This window comes from Somniosus microcephalus, chromosome 12 (genome assembly GCF_052327205.1).
Source record: "Somniosus microcephalus isolate GS21.2 chromosome 12, FLI_Smic_1.0, whole genome shotgun sequence".
NCBI lineage: Eukaryota > Metazoa > Chordata > Chondrichthyes > Squaliformes > Somniosidae > Somniosus > Somniosus microcephalus.
The window spans coordinates 214,344,863-214,366,353 of NC_140998.1; the positions used below are offsets into that span (position 1 = coordinate 214,344,863).

Genomic DNA, 21,491 nt, shown 5'->3' on the forward strand with positions numbered 1-21,491 from the left:
CAGGACTGTGTGAGAGGGGTTAGAGGGACCTCCCCAGATACAGGAGTGTGAGAGAGGGGTTAGAGGGACCTCCCCAGATGCAGGAGTGTGTGAGAGAGGGGTTAGAGGGACCTCTCCAGATGCAGGACTGTGTGTGAGGGGTTAGAGGGAGCTCCCCAGATACAGGAGTGAGAGAGAAGGGTTAGAGGGACCTCTCCAGATACAGGAGTGAGAGAGAGAGGGGTTAGAGGGACCTCCCCAGATACATGAGAGAGAGAGAGGTGTTAGAGGGACCTCCCCAAATACAGGAGTGTGTGAGAGGGGTTAGAGGGGCCTCCCCAGATTCAGGAGTGTGAGAGAGGGGTTAGAGGGACCTCCCCAGATGCAGGAGTGTGAGAGAGGGGTTAGAGGGACCTTCCCAGATACAGGAGTGAGAGAGAGAGGGGTTAGAGGGACCTCCCCAGATACAGGAATGTGAGAGAGGGGTTAGAGGGACCTCCCCAGATGCAGGAGTGTGAGAGAGAGTGGTTAGAGGGACCTCCCCAGATACAGGAGTGTGAGAGAGGGGTTAGAGGGACCTCCCCAGATACAGGAGTGAGAGAGAGAGAGGGGTTAGAGGGACCTCCCCAGATACAGGAGTGTGAGAGAGGGGTTAGAGGGACCTCCCCAGATACAGGAGTGTGAGAGAGGTGTTAGAGGGACCTCCCCAGATACAGGAGTGTGAGAGAGGGGTTAGAGGGACCTCCCCAGATAGAGGAGTGAGAGAGAGGGGTTAGAGGGACCTCCCCAGATACAGGAGTGAGAGAGGGGTTAGAGGGACCTCCCCAGATACAGGAGTGTGAGAGAGGGGTTAGAGGGACCTCCCCAGATACAGGAGTGTGAGAGAGGGGTTAGAGGGACCTCCCCAGATACAGGAGTGAGAGAGGGGTTAGAGGGACCTCCCCAGATACAGGAGTGAGAGAGAAAGGGGTTAGAGGGACCTCCCCAGATACAGGAGTGAGAGAGAGAGAGGTGTTAGAGGGACCTCCCCAGATACAGGAGTGTGAGAGGGGTTAGAGGGACCTCCCCAGATACAGGAGTGAGAGAGGGGTTAGAGGGACCTCCCCAGATTCAGGAGTATGTGAGGAGCCCAGCAAAGCTCTCTATACATTTAAAGTACGGTTCCTGAGGGAGAGTTGAGTCACCCATTGTTAATCTCTGTCAGATAGAGGACATCACCAGAGAGACCAGATCTTGCCCAGCCCCACTTCAACATCGCCCCAAATCCAAGAATGATTGACACTTCCGACTCACCTCATAGCGTTCTGGATTTGCCCTTGTGAACACGTAAACAGTGGATACACCATCAGCAGCCCGATCACCACCGTGATGAACACCACGATTTTGGTTTGCCAATGACTCTTCTCAGTCGCTCCACCACCTGTCCCCAGAAGATGGATAAAACAATGTTCTGTTACTGTCAGGATCAACCCCGAAAGAAAGATCGACACGGAGCAAGATTCGCAACCCACTCGCAACTAAAATATTTAAAGTGGCACATAGAAACATCGAGATAGGAGCAGGAGTAGGCCATTCGGCCCCTCAAGCCTGCTCCGCCATTCAATGAGATCAGGGCTGATCATCCAAACTCAGTACCCTGTCCCTGCTTTCTCCCCATATCCCTTGATCCCTTTAGCCTCAAGAAATATATCCAACTCCTTCTTGAACATTAGAGAGGGTAGTCCTAGGAGAGATCGAGTAGATTAGGCCTGTACTCGCTGGAGTTTAGAAGAATGAGAGGTGATCTCGTTGAAACATGTACGATTCTGAGGGGGATTGACAGGGTAGATGCTGAGAGGCTGTTTCCTCTGGCTGGAGAGTCTAGAACCAGGGGTCACAGTCTCAGGATAAGGGGTCGGCCATTGAGGACTGAGATGAGGAGGAATTTCTTCACTCGGAGGGCGGTGAATCTTTGGAATTCTCTGCCCCGGGGACTGTGGAGGCTCAGTCGTTGAGTATATTCAAGGCTGAGATCGATAGATTTTTGGATATTAAGGGAATCAAGGGATATGGGGATCGGGCAGGAAAGTGGAGTTGAGGTAGAAGATCAGCCCTGATCTGATTGAATGGTGGAGCAGGCTCGAGGGGCCGAATGGCCAACGCCTGCTCCTATTTATGTTCACAGCCTTGTTTGAAATATGTTAGGAGAGCTGATTCAATTACACCTTAACCTCCATTATAGAATCAGTCGTCAGTAAAGTAAGACCTGCATTTCTATAGCACCGCTTTCAGGACCTCCAGACATCCCAAAGCATTTCACAGCCAATAAAGTACTATTGAAGTGCAGTCACCGGTTACAATGTAACCATTTTGCACACAGCAAGATCCCACAAACAGCAATGAGATAAATGACCAGATCATCCGGTTCAATGATGTTGGATGAGGGATAAATACTGGTCCCATTACACCGGGGAGAACACCGCTTCTTTGAAATAATGCCAGCGGGATCTTTTACATCCACCTGAGAGGGCAGACAGAGACACGGTTTAATGCCACATCCAAAAGGTGGCCCCTCCGACAGTGAAGCACTCCCTCGGTACTGTCCCTCCGACAGTGCGGCGCTCGCTCAGTACTGCCCGTCCGACAGTACGGTGCTCCCTCAGTACTGCCCGTCCGACAGTGCGGCATTCTCAGTACTGCCCCTCCGACAGTGTGGCGCTCCCTCAGTACTGCCCATCCGACAGTGCGGTGCTCCCTCAGTACCGCCCCTCCGACAGTGCGGGGCTCCCTCAGTACCGCCCCTCCGACAGTGCGGCCCTCCCTCAGTACTGCCCCTCCGACAGTGCGGCGCTCCCTCAGTACTGCCCCTCCGACAGTGCAGCACTCCCTCAGAACTGCCCCTCCGACAGTGCGTCGCTCCCTCAGTACTGCCCCTCCGACAGTGAGGCACTCCCTCAGTACCGCCCCTCCGACAGTGCGGCGCTCCCTCAGTACTGTCCCTCCGACAGTGCGGCGCTCCCTCAGTACTGCCCCTCCGACAGTGCGGCGCTCCCTCAGTACTGCCCCTCCAACAGTGCGGCGCTCCCTCAGCACCGCCCCTCCGACAGTGCGCCGCTCCCTCAGTACTGCCCCTCCGACAGTGCGGCGCTCCCTCAGTACCGCCCCTCCGACAGTGCGGCACTCCCTCAGTACTGACCCTCCGACAGTGCGGCGCTCCCTCAGTACCGCCCCTCCGACAGTGCGGCGCTCCCTCAATACTGCCCCCCCGACAGTGCGGCGCTCCCTCAGTACTGACCCTCCGACAGTGCGGCGCTCCCTCAATACTGCCCCCCCGACAGTGCGGCGCTCCCTCAGTACTGACCCTCCGAGAGTGCGGCGCTCCCTCAGTACTGCCCCTCCGATAGTGCGGCGCTCCCTCAGTACTGACCCTCCGACAGTGCAGCGCTGCCTCAGTACTGCCCCTCCGACAGTGCGGCGCTCCCTCAGTACTGCCCCTCCTACAGTGCGGCGCTCCCTCAGTACCGCCCCTCCGACAGTGCGGCGCTCCCTCAGTACCGCCCCTCCGACAGTGCGGCGCTCCCTCAGTACTGCCCCCCGACAGTGCGGCGCTCCCTCAGTACTGACCCTCCGACAGTACGGCGCTCCCTCAGTACTGCCCCCCGACAGTGCGGCGCTCCCTCAGTACTGCCTCTTCGACAGTGTGGCGCTCCCTCAGTACAGCCCCTCCCGACAGTGCGGTGCTCCCTCAGTACCGCCCCTCCGACAGTGCGGTGCTCCCTCAGTACCGCTCCCCCAACGCTCCCTCAGAACTGCCCCTCCGACAGTACGGCGCTCCGTCAGTACCGCCCCTCCGACAGTGCGGCGTTCCCTCAGTACTGCCCCCCGACAGTGCCGCGCTCCCTCAGTACTGCCCCTCCGACAGTGCGGCGCTCACTCAGAACCGCCCCTCCGACAGTGCGGCGCTCCCTCAGTACTGCCCCCCGACAGTGCGGCGCTCCCTCAGTATTGACCCTCCGACATTGCGGCGCTCCCTCAGTACTGCCCCCCGACAGTGCGGCTCTCCCTCAGTACTGCCCCTCCGACAGTGTGGTGCTCCCTCAGTACTGCCCCCCGACAGTGCGGCGCTCCCTCAGTACTGACCCTCCGACATTGCGGCGCTCCCTCAGTACTGCCCCCCGACAGTGCGGCTCTCCCTCAGTACTGCCCCTCCGACAGTGTGGTGCTCCCTCAGTACTGCCCCTCTGACAGTGCTGCGCTCCCTCAGTACTGCCCCTCCGACAGTGCGGCGCTACCTCAGTACTGCACCTCCGACAGTGCGCCGCTCCCTCAGTACTGCCCCTCTGACAGTGCGGCGCTCCCTCAGTACTGAACCTCCGACAGTGCGGCGCTCCCTCAATACTGCCCATCCAACAGTGCGGCGCTCCCTCAGTACTGACCCTCCGAGACTGCGGCGCTCCCTCAGTACTGCCACTCCGATAGTGCGGCGCTCCCTCAGGACTGACCCACCGACAGTGCGGCGCTCCCTCAGTACCGCCCCTCCGACAGTGCGGCGCTCCCTTAGTACCGCCCCTCCGACAGTGCAGCGCTCCCTCAGTACCGCCCCTCCGACAGTGCGGCGCTCCCTCAGTACCACCCCTCCGACAGTGCGGCGCTCCCTCAGTACCGCCCCTCCGACAGTGCGGGGCTCCCTCAGTACTGCCACTCCGACAGTGCGGCGCTCCCTCAGTACTGACCCTCCGACAGTGCGGCGCTCCCTCAGTACCGCCCCTCCGACAGTGCGGCGCTCCCTCAGTACCGCCCCTCCGACAGTGCAGCTCTCCCTCAGTACCGCCCCTCCGACACTCCCTCAGTACCGCCCCTCCGACAGTGCGGTGCTCCCTCAGTACCGCCCCTGCGACAGTGCGGCGCGCCCTCAGTACTGCCCCTCCGACAGTGCTGCGCTCCCTCAGTACTGCCCCTCCGACAGTGCGGCGCTTCCTCAGTACTGCCCCTCCGACAGTGCGGCGCTCCCTCAGTACTGAACCTCCGACAGTGCGGCGCTTCCTCAGTACTGACCCTCCGAGAGTGCGGCGCTCCCTCAGGACTGCCCCTCCGATAGTGCGGCGCTCCCTCAATACCGCCCCTCCGACAGTGCGGCGCTCCCTCAGTACTGCCCCTCCGACAGTGCGGCGCTCCCTCAGTACCGCCCCTCCGACAGTGCGGCGCTCCCTCAGTACCGCCCCTCCGACAGTGCGGCGCTCCCTCAGTACCGCCCCTCCGACAGTGTGGCTCTCCCTCAGTACCGCCCCTCCGACAGTGCGGCGCTCCCTCAGTACCGCTCCTCCGACAGTGCGGCGCTCCCTCAGTATTGCCCCCCGACAGTGCGGCGCTCCCTCAGTACTGACCCTCCGACAGTGCGGCGCTCCCTCAGCACCGCACCTCCGACAGTGCGCCGCTCCCTCAGGACTGCCCCTCCGACAGTGCGGCGCTCCCTCAGTACCGCCCCTCCGACAGTGCGGCACTCCCTCAGTACTGACCCTCCGACAGTGCGGCGCTCCCTCAGTACCGCCCCTCCGACAGTGCAGCGCTCCCTCAATACTGCCCCCCCGACAGTGCGGCGCTCCCTCAGTACTGACCCTCCGACAGTGCGGCGCTCCCTCAATACTGCCCCACCGACAGTGCAGCGCTCCCTCAGTACTGCCCCTCCGAGAGTGCGGCGCTCCCTCAGTACTGCCCCTCCGATAGTGCGGCGCTCCCTCAGTACTGACCCTCCGACAGTGCAGCGCTGCCTCAGTACTGCCCCTCCGACAGTGCGGCGCTCCCTCAGTACTGCCCCTCCTACAGTGCGGCGCTCCCTCAGTACCGCCCCTCCGACAGTGCGGCGCTCCCTCAGTACCGCCCCTCCGACAGTGCGGCGCTCCCTCAGTACTGCCCCCCGACAGTGCGGCGCTCCCTCAGTACTGACCCTCCGACAGTACGGCGCTCCCTCAGTACTGCCCCCCGACAGTGCGGCGCTCCCTCAGTTCTGCCTCTCCGACAGTGTGGCGCTCCCTCAGTACAGCCCCTCCCGACAGTGCGGTGCTCCCTCAGTACCGCCCCTCCGACAGTGCGGTGCTCCCTCAGTACCGCTCCCCCAACGCTCCCTCAGAACTGCCCCTCCGACAGTACGGCGCTCCGTCAGTACCGCCCCTCTGACATTGCGGCGTTCCCTCAGTACTGCCCCCCGACAGTGCCGCGCTCCCTCAGTACTGCCCCTCCGACAGTGCGGCGCTCACTCAGAACCGCCCCTCCGACAGTGCGGCGCTCCCTCAGTACTGCCCCCCGACAGTGCGGCGCTCCCTCAGTACTGACCCTCCGACATTGCGGCGCTCCCTCAGTACTGCCCCCCGACAGTGCGGCTCTCCCTCAGTACTGCCCCTCCGACAGTGTGGTGCTCCCTCAGTACTGCCCCTCTGACAGTGCTGCGCTCCCTCAGTACTGCCCCTCCGACAGTGCGGCGCTACCTCAGTACTGCACCTCCGCCAGTGCGGCGCTCCCTCAGTACTGCCCCTCTGACAGTGCGGCGCTCCCTCAGTACTGAACCTCCGACAGTGCGGCGCTCCCTCAATACTGCCCATCCAACAGTGCGGCGCTCCCTCAGTACTGACCCTCCGAGACTGCGGCGCTCCCTCAGTACTGCCACTCCGATAGTGCGGCGCTCCCTCAGGACTGACCCACCGACAGTGCGGCACTCCCTCAGTACCGCTGCTCCGACAGTGCGGCGCTCCCTCAGTACCGCCCCTCCGACAGTGCGGCGCTCGCTTAGTACCGCCCCTCCGACAGTGCAGCGCTCCCTCAGTACCGCCCCTCCGACAGTGCGGCGCTCCTTCAGTACCGCCCCTCCGACAGTGCGGCGCTCCCTCAGTACCGCCCCTCCGACAGTGCGGGGCTCCCTCAGTACTGCCCCTCCGACAGTGCGGCGCTCCCTCAGTACTGACCCTCCGACAGTGCGGCGCTCCCTCAGTACCGCCCCTCCGACAGTGCGGCGCTCCCTCAGTACCGCCCCTCCGACAGTGCAGCTCTCCCTCAGTACCGCCCCTCCGACACTCCCTCAGTACCGCCCCTCCGACAGTGCGGTGCTCCCTCAGTACCGCCCCTGCGACAGTGCGGCGCGCCCTCAGTACTGGCCCTCCGACAGTGCTGCGCTCCCTAAGTACTGCCCCTCCGACAGTGCGGCGCTTCCTCAGTACTGCCCCTCCGACAGTGCGGCGCTCCCTCAGTACTGAACCTCCGACAGTGCGGCGCTTACTCAGTACCGCCCCTCCGACAGTGCGGCGCTCCCTCAGTACCGCCCCTCTGACAGTGCAGCGATCCATCAGTACCACCCCTCCGACAGTGCGGCGCTCCCTCAGTACCGCCCCTCCGACAGTGCGGCGCTCCCTCAGTACCGCACCTCCGACAGTGCATCGCTCCCTCAGTACCGCCCCTCCGACAGTGCGGCGCTCCCTCAATACCGCCCCTCCGACAGTGCGGCGCTCCCTCAGTACTGACCCTCCGAGAGTGCGGCGCTCCCTCAGGACTGCCCCTCCGATAGTGCGGCGCTCCCTCAATACCGCCCCTCCGACAGTGCGGCGCTCCCTCAGTACTGCCCCTCCGACAGTGCGGCGCTCCCTCAGTACCGCCCCTCCGACAGTGCGGCGCTCCCTCAGTACCGCCCCTCCGACAGTGCGGCGCTCCCTCAGTACCGCCCCTCCGACAGTGCAGTGCTCCCTCAGTACCGCTCCTCCGACAGTGCGGCGCTCCCTCAGTATTGCCCCCCGACAGTGCGGCGCTCCCTCAGTACTGACCCTCCGACAGTGCGGCGCTCCCTCAGTACTGCCCCCCGACAGTGCGGCTCTCCCTCAGTACTGCCACTCCGACAGTGCGGCGCTCCCTCAGTACCGCCCCTCCGACAGTGCGGCGCTCCCTCAGTACTGCCCCTCTGACAGTGCTGCGCTCCCTCAGTACTGCCCCTCTGACAGTGGGGCGCTCCCTCAGTACTGCCCCTCCGACAGTGCGGCGCTCCCTCAGTACTGATCCTCCGACAGTGCGGCGCTCCCTCAATTCTGTCCCTCCGACAGTGCGGCGCTCCCTCAGTACTGACCCTCCAACAGTGCGGCGCTCCCTCAATTCTGCCCCTCCGACAGTGCGGCGCTCCCTCAGTACTGACCCTCCGAGGGTGCGGCGCTCCCTCAGTACTGCCCCTCCGACAGTGCGGCGCTCCCTCAGTACTGCCCCTCCGACAGTGCGGCGCTCCCTCAGTACCGCTCCTCCGACATTGCGGCGCTCCCTCAGTACCACCCCTCCGACAGTGCGGCGCTCCCTCAGTACCGCCCCTCCGACAGTGCGGCGCTCCCTCAGTACTGCCTCTCCAACAGTGCGGCACTCCCTCAGTACCGCCCCCCCGACAGTGCGGCGCTCCCTCAGTACTGACCCTCCGACAGTGCGGCGCTCCCTCAGTACTGCCCCCTGACAGTGCGGTGCTCCCTCAGTACTGCCTCTCCAACAGTGTGGCGCTCCCTCAATACTGCCCATCCGACAGTGCGGCGCTCCCTCAGTACTGACCCTCCAACATTGCGGCGCTCCCTCAATACTGCCCCTCCGACAGTGCGGCGCTCCCTCAGTACTGACCCTCCGAAAGTGTGGCACTCCCTCAGTACTGACCCTCCAACAGTGCGGCGCTCCCTCAGTATTGCCCCTCCGACAGTGCGGCGCTCCCTCAGTACCGCCCCTCCGACAGTGCGGCGCTCCCTCAGTGCCGCCCCTCCGACAGTGCGGCGCTCCCTCAGTACCGCCCCTCCGACAGTGCGGCGCTCCCTCAGTACCGCCCCTCCGACAGTGCGGCTCTCCCTCAGTACCGTCCCTCCGACAGTGCGGCGCTCCCTCAGTACCGCCCCTCCGACAGTGCGGCGCTCCCTCAGTACCGCCCCTCCGACAGTGCGGCGCTCCCTCAGTACTGCCCCTCCGACACTGCGGCGCTCCCTCAGTACTGCCCCTCCGACAGTGCGGCGCTCCCTCAGTACTGCCCCTCCGACACTGCGGCGCTCCCTCAGTACTGCACCTCCGACAGTGCGGCGCTCCCTCAGTACTGCCCCTCCGACAGTGCGGCGCTCCCTCAGTACTGCCCCCCGACAGTGCGGCGCTCCCTCAGTACTGACCCTCCGACAGTGCGGCGCTCCCTCAGTACTGCCCCCCGACAGTGCGGCGCTCCCTCAGTACTGCCCCCCGACAGTGCCGCGCTCCTTCAGTACTGCCCCTCCGACAGTGCGGCGCTCCCTCAGTACCGCCTCTCCGACAGTGCGGCGCTCCCTCAGTACTGCCCTCGACAGTGCGGCGCTCCCTCAGTAATGACCCTCCAACAGAGCGGCGCTCCCTCAGTACTGCCCCCCGACAGTGCGGCTCTCCCTCAGTACTGCCCCTCCGACAGTGCGGCGCTCCCTCAGTACCGCCCCTCCGACAGTGCGGCGCTCCCTCAGTGCTGCCCCTCTGACAGTGCTGCGCTCCCTCAGTACTGCCCCTCCGACAGTGCGGCGCTCCCTCAGTACTGCCCCTCGACAGTGCGGCGCTCCCTCAGTACCGCCCCTGCGACAGTGCGGCGCGCCCTCAGTACTGCCCCTCCGACAGTGCGGCGCTTCCTCAGTACTGCCCCTCCGACAGTGCTGCGCTCCCTCCGTACTGAACCTCCGACAGTGCGGCGCTTCCTCAGTACCGCCCCTCCGACAGTGCGGCGCTCCCTCAGTACCGCCCCTCTGACAGTGCAGCGATCCATCAGTACCACCCCTCCGACAGTGCGGCGCTCCCTCAGTACCGCCCCTCCGACAGTGCTGCGCTACCTCAGTACCGCCCCTCCGACAGTGCAGCGCTCCCTCAGTACCGCCCCTCCGACAGTGCGGCGCTCCCTCAATACCGCCCCTCCGACAGTGCGGCGCTCCCTCAGTACTGACCCTCCGAGAGTGCGGCGCTCACTCAGGACTGCCCCTCCGATAGTGCGGCGCTCTCTCAATACCGCCCCTCCGACAGTGCGGCGCTCCCTCAGTACTGCCCCTCCGACAGTGCGGCGCTCCCTCAGTACCGCCCCTCCGACAGTGCGGCGCTCCCTCAGTACCGCCCCTCCGACAGTGCGGCGCTCCCTCAGCACCGCCCCTCCGACAGTGTGTCTCTCCCTCAGTACCGCCCCTCCGACAGTGCGGCGCTCCCTCAGTACCGCTCCTCCGACAGTGCGGCGCTCCCTCAGTATTGCCCCCCGACAGTGCGGCGCTCCCTCAGTACTGACCCTCCGACAGTGCGGCGCTCCCTCAGCACCGCCCCTCCGACAGTGCACCGCTCCCTCAGGACTGCCCCTCCGACAGTGCGGCGCTCCCTCAGTACCGCCCCTCCGACAGTGCGGCACTCCCTCAGTACTGACCCTCCGACAGTGCGGCGCTCCCTCAGTACCGCCCCTCCGACAGTGCGGCGCTCCCTCAATACTGCCCCCCCGACAGTGCGGCGCTCCCTCAGTACTGACCCTCCGACAGTGCGGCGCTCCCTCAATACTGCCCCCCCGACAGTGCGGCGCTCCCTCAGTACTGACCCTCCGAGAGTGCGGCGCTCCCTCAGTACTGCCCCTCCGATAGTGCGGCGCTCCCTCAGTACTGAACCTCCGACAGTGCGGCGCTTACTCAGTACCGCCCCTCCGACAGTGCGGCGCTCCCTCAGTACCGCCCCTCTGACAGTGCAGCGATCCATCAGTACCACCCCTCCGACAGTGCGGCGCTCCCTCAGTACCGCCCCTCCGACAGTGCGGCGCTCCCTCAGTACCGCCCCTCCGACAGTGCAGCGCTCCCTCAGTACCGCCCCTCCGACAGTGCGGCGCTCCCTCAATACCGCCCCTCCGACAGTGCGGCGCTCCCTCAGTACTGACCCTCCGAGAGTGCGGCGCTCCCTCAGGACTGCCCCTCCGATAGTGCGGCGCTCCCTCAATACCGCCCCTCCGACAGTGCGGCGCTCCCTCAGTACTGCCCCTCCGACAGTGCGGCGCTCCCTCAGTACCGCCCCTCCGACAGTGCGGCGCTCCCTCGGTACCGCCCCTCCGACAGTGTGGCGCTCCCTCAGTACCGCCCCTCCGACAGTGTGGCTCTCCCTCAGTACCGCCCCTCCGACAGTGCGGCGCTCCCTCAGTACCGCTCCTCCGACAGTGCGGCGCTCCCTCAGTATTGCCCCACGACAGTGCGGCGCTCCCTCAGTACTGACCCTCCGACAGTGCGGCGCTCCCTCAGTACTGCCCCCCGACAGTGCGGCTCTCCCTCAGTACTGCCCCTCCGACAGTGCGGCGCTCCCTCAGTACCGCCCCTCCGACAGTGCGGCGCTCCCTCAGTACTGCCCCTCTGACAGTGCTGCGCTCCCTCAGTACTGCCCCTCTGACAGTGGGGCGCTCCCTCACTACTGCCCCTCCGACAGTGCGGCGCTCCCTCAGTACTGAACCTCCGACAGTGCGGCGCTCCCTCAATTCTGCCCCTCCGACAGTGCGGCGCTCCCTCAGTTCTGACCCTCCAACAGTGCAGCGCTCCCTCAATACTGCCCCTCCGACAGTGCGGCGCTCCCTCAGTACTGACCCTCCGAGGGTGCGGCGCTCCCTCAGTACTGCCCCTCCGACAGTGCGGCGCTCCCTCAGTACGGCCCCTCCGACAGTGCGGCGCTCCCTCAGTACTGCCCCTCCGACAGTGCAGCGCTCCCTCAGTACCGCTCCTCCGACATTGCGGCGCTCCCTCAGTACCACCCCTCCGACAGTGCGGCGCTCCCTCAGTACCGCCCCTCCGACAGTGCGGCGCTCCCTCAGTACTGCCCCTCCAACAGTGCGGCACTCCCTCAGTACCGCCCCCCCGACAGTGTGGCGCTCCCTCAGTCCTGACCCTCCGACAGTGCGGCGCTCCCTCAGTACTGCCCCCTGACAGTGCGGCGCTCCCTCAGTACTGCCTCTCCGACAGTGTGGCGCTCCCTCAATACTGCCCATCCGACAGTGCGGCGCTCCCTCAGTACTGACCCTCCGACATTGCGGCGCTCCCTCAATACTGCCCCTCCGACAGTGCGGCGCTCCCTCAGTACTGACCCTCCGAAAGTGTGGCACTCCCTCAGTACTGACCCTCCAACAGTGCGGCGCTCCCTCAGTATTGCCCCTCCGACAGTGCGGCGCTCCCTCAGTACCGCCCCTCCGACAGTGCGGCGCTCCCTCAGTGCCGCCCCTCCGACAGTGCGGCGCTCCCTCAGTACCGCCCCTCCGACAGTGCGGCGCTCCCTCAGTACCGCCCCTCCGACAGTGCGGCTCTCCCTCAGTACCGCCCCTCCGACAGTGCGGCGCTCCCTCAGTACCGCCCCTCCGACAGTGCGGCGCTCCCTCAGTACCGCCCCTCCGACAGTGCGGCGCTCCCTCAGTACTGCCCCTCCGACACTGCGGCGCTCCCTCAGTACTGCCCCTCCGACAGTGCGGCGCTCCCTCAGTACTGCCCCTCCGACACTGCGGCGCTCCCTCAGTACTGCCCCTCCGACAGTGTGGCGCTCCCTCAGTACTGCCCCTCCGACAGTGCGGCGCTCCCTCAGTACTGCCCCCCGACAGTGCGGCGCTCCCTCAGTACTGACCCTCCGACAGTGCGGCGCTCCCTCAGTACTGCCCCCCGACAGTGCGGCGCTCCCTCAGTACTGCCCCCCGACAGTGCCGCGCTCCTTCAGTACTGCCCCTCCGACAGTGCGGCGCTCCCTCAGTACCGCCCCTCCGACAGTGCGGCGCTCCCTCAGTACTGCCCCTCGACAGTGCGGCGCTCCCTCAGTACTGACCCTCCGACAGAGCGGCGCTCCCTCAGTACTGCCCCCCGACAGTGCGGCTCTCCCTCAGTACTGCCCCTCCGACAGTGCGGCGCTCCCTCAGTACCGCCCCTCCGACAGTGCGGCGCTCCCTCAGTGCTGCCCCTCTGACAGTGCTGCGCTCCCTCAGTACTGACCCTCCGACAGTGCGGCGCTCCCTCAATACTGCCCCTCCGACAGTGCGGCGCTCCCTCAGTACTGACCCTCCGAGAGTGCGGCGCTCCCTCAGTACTGACCCTCCGATAGTGCGGCGCTCCCTCAGTACTGACCCTCCGACAGTGCGGCGCTCCCTCAGTACCGCCCCTCTGACAGTGCGGCGCTCCCTCAATATTGCCCCTCCGACAGTGCGGCGCTCCCTCAATACTGCCCCTCCGACAGTGCGGCGCTCCCTCAGTACTGACCCTCCGAGAGTGCGGCGCTCCCTCAGTACTGACCCTCCGATAGTGCGGCGCTCCCTCAGTACTGACCCTCCGACAGTGCGGCGCTCCCTCAGTACTGCCCCTCCGACAGTGCGGCGCTCCCTCAGTACCGCTCCCCCAATGCTCCCTCAGTACTGCCCCTCTGACAGTGCTGCACTCCCTCAGTACTGCCCCTCCGACAGTGCGGTGCTGCCTCAGTACTGCCCCCCGACAGTGCGGCTCTCCCTCAGTACTGCCCCTCCGACAGTGCGGCGCTCCCTCAGTACCGCCCCTCCGACAGTGCGGCGCTCCCTCAGTACTGCCCCTCTGACAGTGCTGCGCTCCCTCAGTACTGCCCCTCCGACAGTGCGGCGCTCCCTCAGTACTGCCCCTCCGACTGTGCGGCGCTCCCTCAGTACTGAACATCCGACAGTGCAGCGCTCCCTCAATATTGCCCCTCCGACATTGCGGAGCTCCCTCAGTACTGACCCTCCGACAGTGCGGCGCTCCCTCAATACTGCCCCTCCGACAGTGCTGCGCTCCCTCAGTACTGCCCCTCCGACAATGCAGCGCTTCCTCAGTACTGCCCCTCCGACAGTGCGGCGCTCCCTCAGTACTGAACCTCCGACAGTGCAGCGCTTCCTCAGTAACGCCCCTCCGACAGTGCGGCGCTCCCTCAGTACCGCCCCTCTGACAGTGCAGCGATCCATCAGTACCACCCCTCCGACAGTGCGGCGCTCCCTCAGTACCGCCCCTCCGACAGTGCAGCGCTCCCTCAGTACCGCCCCTCCGACAGTGCGGCGCTCCCTCAATACCGCCCCTCCGACAGTGCGGCGCTCCCTCAGTACTGACTCTCCGAGAGTGCGGCGCTCCCTCAGGACTGCCCCTCCGATAGTGCGGCGCTCCCTCAATACCGCCCCTCCGACAGTGCGGCGCTCCCTCAGTACCGCCCCTCCGACAGTGCGGCGCTCCCTCAGTACCGCCCCTCCGACAGTGCGGCGCTCCCTCAGTACCGCCCCTCCGACAGTGCGGCGCTCCCTCAGTACCGCCCCTCCGACAGTGTGGCTCTCCCTCAGTACCGCCCCTCCGACAGTGCGGCGCTCCCTCAGTACCGCTCCTCCGACAGTGCGGCGCTCCCTCAGTATTGCCCCCCGACAGTGCGGCGCTCCCTCAGTACTGACCCTCCGACAGTGCGGCGCTCCCTCAGTACTGCCCCACCGACAGTGCGGCTCTCCCTCAGTACTGCCCCTCCGACAGTGCGGCGCTCCCTCAGTACCGCCCCTCCGACAGTGCGGCGCTCCCTCAGTACTGCCCCTCTGACAGTGCTGCGCTCCCTCAGTACTGCCCCTCTGACAGTGGGGCGCTCCCTCAGTACTGCCCCTCCGACAGTGCGGCGCTCCCTCAGTACTGAACCTCCGACAGTGCGGCGCTCCCTCAATTCTGCCCCTCCGACAGTGCGGCGCTCCCTCAGTACTGACCCTCCGAGGCTGCGGCGCTCCCTCAGTACTGCCCCTCCGACAGTGCGGCGCTCCCTCAGTACGGCCCCTCCGACAGTGCGGCGCTCCCTCAGTACCGCCCCTCCGAAAGTGCGGCGCTCTCTCAGTACCGCTCCTCCGACATTGCGGCGCTCCCTCAGTACCACCCCTCCGACAGTGCGGCGCTCCCTCAGTACCACCCCTCCGACAGTGCGGCGCTCCCTCAGTACTGCCCCTCCAACAGTGCGGCACTCCCTCAGTACCGCCCCCCCGACAGTGCGGCGCTCCCTCAGTACTGACCCTCCGACAGTGCGGCGCTCCCTCAGTACTGCCTCCTGACAGTGCGGCGCTCCCTCAGTACTGCCTCTCCGACAGTGTGGCGCTCCCTCAGTACTGCCCCTCCGACAGTGCGGCGCTCCCTCAGTACCGCCTCTCCGACAGTGCGGCGCTCCCTCACTACCGCTCCCCCAACGCTCCCTCAGTACTGCCCCTCCGACAGTGCGGCGCTCCCTCAGTACTGCCCCTCCGACACTGCGGCGCTCCCTCAGTACTGCCCCTCCGACAGTGCGGCGCTCCCTCAGTACTGCCCCTCCGACAGTGCGGCGCTCCCTCAATAGTGCCCGACAGTGCGGCGCTCCCTCAGTACTGACCCTCCGACAGTGCGGCGCTCCCTCAGTACTGCCGCCCGACAGTGCGGCGCTCCCTCAGTACTGCCCGCCGACAGTGCCGCGCTCCTTCAGTACTGCCCCTCCGACAGTGCGGCGCTCCCTCAGTACCGCCCCTCCGACAGTGCGGCGCTCCCTCAGTACTGCCCCTCGACAGTGCGGCGCTCCCTCAGTACTGACCCTCCGACAGTGCGGCGCTCCATCAGTACTGCCCCCCGACAGTGCGGCTCTCCCTCAGTACTGCCCCTCCGACAGTGCGGCGCTCCCTCAGTACCGCCCCTCCGACAGTGCGGCGCTCCCTCAGTACTGACCCTCCAACAGTGCAGCGCTCCCTCAATACTGCCCCTCCGACAGTGCGGCGCTCCCTCAGTACTGACCCTCCGAGGGTGCGGCGCTCCCTCAGTACTGCCCCTCCGACAGTGCGGCGCTCCCTCAGTACGGCCCCTCCGACAGTGCGGCGCTCCCTCAGTACTGCCCCTCCGACAGTGCGGCGCTCCCTCAGTACCGCTCCTCCGACATTGCGGCGCTCCCTCAGTACCACCCCTCCGACAGTGCGGCGCTCCCTCAGTACCGCCCCTCCGACAGTGCGGCGCTCCCTCAGTACTGCCCCTCCAACAGTGCGGCACTCCCTCAGTACCGCCCCCACGACAGTGCGGCGCTCCCTCAGTACTGACCCTCCGACAGTGCGGCGCTCCCTCAGTACTGCCCCCTGACAGTGCGGCGCTCCCTCAGTACTGCCTCTCCGACAGTGTGGCGCTCCCTCAATACTGCCCATCCGACAGTGCGGCGCTCCCTCAGTACTGACCCTCCGACATTGCGGCGCTCCCTCAATACTGCCCCTCCGACAGTGCGGCGCTCCCTCAGTACTGACCCTCCGAAAGTGTGGCACTCCCTCAGTACTGACTCTCCAACAGTGCGGCGCTCCCTCAGTATTGCCCCTCCGACAGTGCGGCGCTCCCTCAGTACCGCCCCTCCGACAGTGCGGCGCTCCCTCAGTGCCGCCCCTCCGACAGTGCGGCGCTCCCTCAGTACCGCCCCTCCGACAGTGCGGCGCTCCCTCAGTACCGCCCCTCCGACAGTGCGGCTCTCCCTCAGTACCGCCCCTCCGACAGTGCGGCGCTCCCTCAGTACCGCCCCTCCGACAGTGCGGCGCTCCCTCAGTACCGCCCCTCCGACAGTGCGGCGCTCCCTCAGTACTGCCCCTCCGACACTGCGGCGCTCCCTCAGTACTGCCCCTCCGACAGTGCGGCGCTCCCTCAGTACTGCCCCTCCGACACTGCGGCGCTCCCTCAGTACTGCCCCTCCGACAGTGCGGCGCTCCCTCAGTACTGCCCCTCCGACAGTGCGGCGCTCCCTCAGTACTGCCCCCCGACAGTGCGGCGCTCCCTCAGTACTGACCCTCCGACAGTGCGGCGCTCCCTCAGTACTGCCCCCCGACAGTGCGGCGCTCCCTCAGTACTGCCCCCCGACAGTGCCGCGCTCCTTCAGTACTGCCCCTCCGACAGTGCGGCGCTCCCTCAGTACCGCCCCTCCGACAGTGCGGCGCTCCCTCAGTACTGCCCCTCGACAGTGCGGCGCTCCCTCAGTACTGACCCTCCGACAGAGCGGCGCTCCCTCAGTACTGCCCCCCGACAGTGCGGCTCTCCCTCAGTACTGCCCCTCCGACAGTGCGGCGCTCCCTCAGTACCGCCCCTCCGACAGTGCGGCGCTCCCTCAGTGCTGCCCCTCTGACAGTGCTGCGCTCCCTCAGTACTGCCCCTCTGACAGTGCGGCGCTCCCTCAGTACTGCCCCTCTGACTGTGCGGCGCTCCCTCAGTACTGAACCTCTGACAGTGCGGCGCTCCCTCAATATTGCCCCTCCGACAGTGCGGAGCTCCCTCAGTACTGACCCTCCGACAGTGCGGCGCTCCCTCAATACTGCCCCTCCGACAGTGCAGCGCTCCCTCAGTACTGACCCTCCGACAGTGCGGCGCTCCCTCAGTACCGCCCCTCTGACAGTGCGGCGCTCCCTCAGTACCGCCCCTCCGAGAGTGCGGTGCTCCCTCAATACCGCCCCTCCGACAGTGCGGCGCTCCCTCAGTACCGCTCCCCCAATGCTCCCTCAGTACTGCCCCTCTGACAGTGCTGCACTCCCTCAGTACTGCCCCTCCGACAGTGCGGTGCTCCCTCAGTACTGCCCCCCGACAGTGCGGCTCTCCCTCAGTACTGCCCCTCCGACAGTGCGGCACTCCCTCAGTACCGCCCCTCCGACAGTGCGGCGCTCCCTCAGTACTGCCCCTCTGACAGTGCTGCGCTCCCTCAGTACTGCCCCTCCGACAGTGCGGCGCTCCCTCAGTACAGCCCCTCCGACTGTGCGGCGCTCCCTCAGTACTGAACCTCCGACAGTGCGGCGCTCCCTCAATATTGCCCCTCCGACAGTGCGGAGCTCCCTCAGTACTGACCCTCCGACAGTGCGGCGCTCCCTCAATACTGCCCCTCCGACAGTGCTGCGCTCCCTCAGTACTGCCCCTCCGACAGTGCAGCGCTTCCTCAGTACTGCCCCTCCGACAGTGCGGCGCTCCCTCAGTACTGAAACTCCGACAGTGCGGCGCTTCCTCAGTAACGCCCCTCCGACAGTGCGGCGCTCCCTCAGTACCGCCCCTCTGACAGTGCAGCGATCCATCAGTACCACCCCTCCGACAGTGCGGCGCTCCCTCAGTACCGCCCCTCCGACAGTGCAGCGCTCCCTCAGTACCGCCCCTCCGACAGTGCGGCGCTCCCTCAATACCGCCCCTCCGACAGTGCGGCGCTCCCTCATTACTGATCCTCCGAGAGTGCGGCGCTCCCTCAGGACTGCCCCTCCGATAGTGCGGCGCTCCCTCAATACCGCCCCTCCGACAGTGCGGCGCTCCCTCAGTACCGCCCCTCCGACAGTGCGGCACTCCCTCAGTACCGCCCCTCCGACAGTGCGGCACTCCCTCAGTACCGCCCCTCCGACAGTGCGGCGCTCCCTCAGTACCGCCCCTCCGACAGTGTGGCTCTCCCTCAGTACCGCCCCTCCGACAGTGCGGCGCTCCCTCAGTACCGCTCCTCCGACAGTGCGGCGCTCCCTCAGTATTGCCCCCCGACAGTGCGGCGCTCCCTCAGTACTGACCCTCCGACAGTGCGGCGCTCCCTCAGTACTGCCCCCCCGACAGTGCGGCTCTCCCTCAGTACTGCCCCTCCGACAGTGCAGCGCTCCCTCAGTACCGCCCCTCCGACAGTGCGGCGCTCCCTCAGTACTGCCCCTCTGACAGTGCTGCGCTCCCTCAGTACTGCCCCTCTGACAGTGGGGCGCTCCCTCAGTACTGCCCCTCCGACAGTGCGGCGCTCCCTCAGTACTGAACCTCCGACAGTGCGGCGCTCCCTCAATTCTGCCCCTCCGACAGTGCGGCGCTCCCTCAGTACTGCCCCTCCGACAGTGCGGCGCTCCCTCAGTACGGCCCCTCCGACAGTGCGGCGCTCCCTCAGTACCGCCCCTCCGAAAGTGCGGCGCTCCCTCAGTACCGCTCCTCCGACATTGCGGCGCTCCCTCAGTACCACCCCTCCGACAGTGCGGCGCTCCCTCAGTACCACCCCTCCGACAGTGCGGCGCTCCCTCAGTACTGCCCCTCCAACAGTGCGGCACTCCCTCAGTACCGCCCCCCCGACAGTGCGGCGCTCCCTCAGTACTGACCCTCCGACAGTGCGGCGCTCCCTCAGTACTGCCCCCTGACAGTGCGGCGCTCCCTCAGTACTGCCTCTCCGACAGTGTGGCGCTCCCTCAGTACTGCCCCTCCGACAGTGCGGTGCTCCCTCAGTACCGCCCCTCCGACAGTGCGGCGCTCCCTCACTACCGCTCCCCCAACGCTCCCTCAGTACTGCCCCTCCGACAGTGCGGCGCTCCCTCAGTACTGCCCCTCCGACACTGCGGCGCTCCCTCAGTACTGCCCCTCCGACAGTGCGGCGCTCCCTCAGTACTGCCCCTCCGACAGTGCGGCGCTCCCTCAATAGTGCCCGACAGTGCGGCGCTCCCTCAGTACTGACCCTCCGACAGTGCGGCGCTCCCTCAGTACTGCCCCCCGACAGTGCGGCGCTCCCACAGTACTGCCCCCCGACAGTGCCGCGCTCCTTCAGTACTGCCCCTCCGACAGTGCGGCGCTCCCTCAGTACCGCCCCTCCGACAGTGCGGCGCTCCCTCAGTACTGCCCCTCGACAGTGCGGCGCTCCCTCAGTACTGACCCTCCGACAGTGCGGCGCTCCCTCAGTACTGCCCCCCGACAGTGCGGCTCTCCCTCAGTACTGCCCCTCCGACAGTGCGGCGCTCCCTCAGTACCGCCCCTCCGACAGTGCGGCGCTCACTCAGTACTGCCCCTCTGACAGTGCTGCGCTCCCTCAGTACTGCCCCTCCGACAGTGCGGCGCTCCCTCAGTACTGCCCCTCCGACTGTGCGGCGCTCCCTCAGTACTGAACCTCCGACAGTGCGGCGCTCCCTCAATACTGCCCCTCCGACAGTGCGGCACTCCCTCTGTACTGACCCTCCGAGAGTGCGGCGCTCCCTCAGTACTGACCCTCCGATAGTGCGGCGCTCCCTCAGTACTGACCCTCCGACAGTGCGGCGCTCCCTCAGTACCGCCCCTCTGACAGTGCGGCGCTCCCTCAGTACCGCCCCTCCGACAGTGCGGTGCTCCCTCAATACCGCCCCTCCAACAGTGCGGCGCTCCCTCAGTACCGCTCCCCCAACGCTCCCTCAGTACTGCCCCTCCGACAGTGCAGCGCTCCGTCAGTACCGCCCCTCCGACAGTGCGGCGCTCCCTCAGTACTGCCCCTCCGACAGTGCGGCGCTCCCTCATTACCGCCCCTCCGACAGTGCGGCACTCCCTCAGTACTGCCCCTCCGACAGTGCGGCTCTCCCTCAGTACTGCCCCTCCGACAGTGCGGCGCTCCCTCAGTACTGCTCCTCCGACAGTGCAGCGCTCCCTCAGTACTGACCCTCCGACAGTGCAGCGCTCCCTCAGTACTGCCCCTCCGACAGTGCGGCGCTCCCTCATTACCGCCCCTCCGACAGTGCGGCGCTCTCTCAGTACTGCCCCCCGACAGTGCGGCGCTCCCTCAGTACTGCCCCTCCGACAGTGCAGCGCTCCCTCAGTACTGACCCTCCGACAGTGCAGCGCTCCCTCTGTACTGCCCCTCCGACAGTGCGGCGCTCCCTCAGTACTGCCCCTCCGACAGTTCGCCGCTCCCTCAGTACTGACCCTCCGACAGTGCGGTGCTCCCTCAATACTGATACTGGGGAGTGTGGGCCTTGAATTTGTGCCCTAGTCTCTGGGGTGCAATTTGAACCCACGACCGTCTGACTCAGGAGAGAGAGAGAGAGAGAGAGAGAGAGTGAGAGAGAGAGAGAGTGAGCACTAAGCCCACTGAATCACTGCGGACACCTTGTATAAAAAGTATTAAATCTGAGCTGGTGTTACCTGAGGTTGTATTGAGACATTTGTCCGAATCTGCCAAAGCTTTGCTTGCTTCTTGGGTAGAACAATCTGGAAAAGCAAAGCAGACAATTCAATTGAGCAGTTATGTAAAATATTTGCGTTTTTCTCCTGTTAAATGCATTTTCTCCCCCTGGATAAGTACTTGAAGGGGAAACATTTGCAGTGTTCTGGGGAAAGAGCAGTGGGGAGTGGGGCTAATTGGAGAGCTCTTTCAAAGAGCCGGCACAGGCACGATGGGCTGAGTGGCCGCCTCCTGTGCTGTGTGATTCTAGGTGACCCCTCCTGCTGTGGTGCAGATCTACAGGAAGCAGGCAGCCTTCGATGTGTCACCCCAGTCACAGTGACTGAACAGCGATCATGGATTGTATCACCACCGAGCTCAGATTCCCATCTTACTTTCAACGGCATTACCATCGCTGAATCCTCCACCATCAACACCCTGGGGGTCACCATTGACCAGAAACTTAACTGGACCAGCCACATAAACACTGTGGCAACAAGAGCAGGTCAGAGGCTGGGTATTCTGCGGCGAGTGTCTCACCTCCTGACTCCCTAAAGCCTTTCCACCATCTACAAGGCACAAGTTAGGAGTGTGATGGAACACTCTCCACTTGCCTGGATGAGTGCAGCTCCAACAACACTCGAGAAGCTCGACACCATCCAGGACAAAGCAGC

At 65.4% G+C, this 21,491-nt stretch overlaps 1 protein-coding gene across 1 annotated transcript in view; it reads right to left on the reverse strand.

Annotated features, from left to right (window-relative positions):
- LOC147110079 (uncharacterized) overlaps nt 1-21,491 on the reverse strand; it is a 39,282-nt gene that overhangs the window by 10,591 nt on the left and 7,200 nt on the right. Inside the window, exons 4-5 of the mRNA XM_086004030.1 lie at nt 20,799-20,864; nt 1,273-1,399 (exon numbers count right to left, since the gene is read on the reverse strand). Of these exons, the coding sequence (XP_085860156.1) occupies nt 1,273-1,399; nt 20,799-20,864 (193 nt within the window). The remainder of the gene's footprint in view (nt 1-1,272; nt 1,400-20,798; nt 20,865-21,491) is intronic.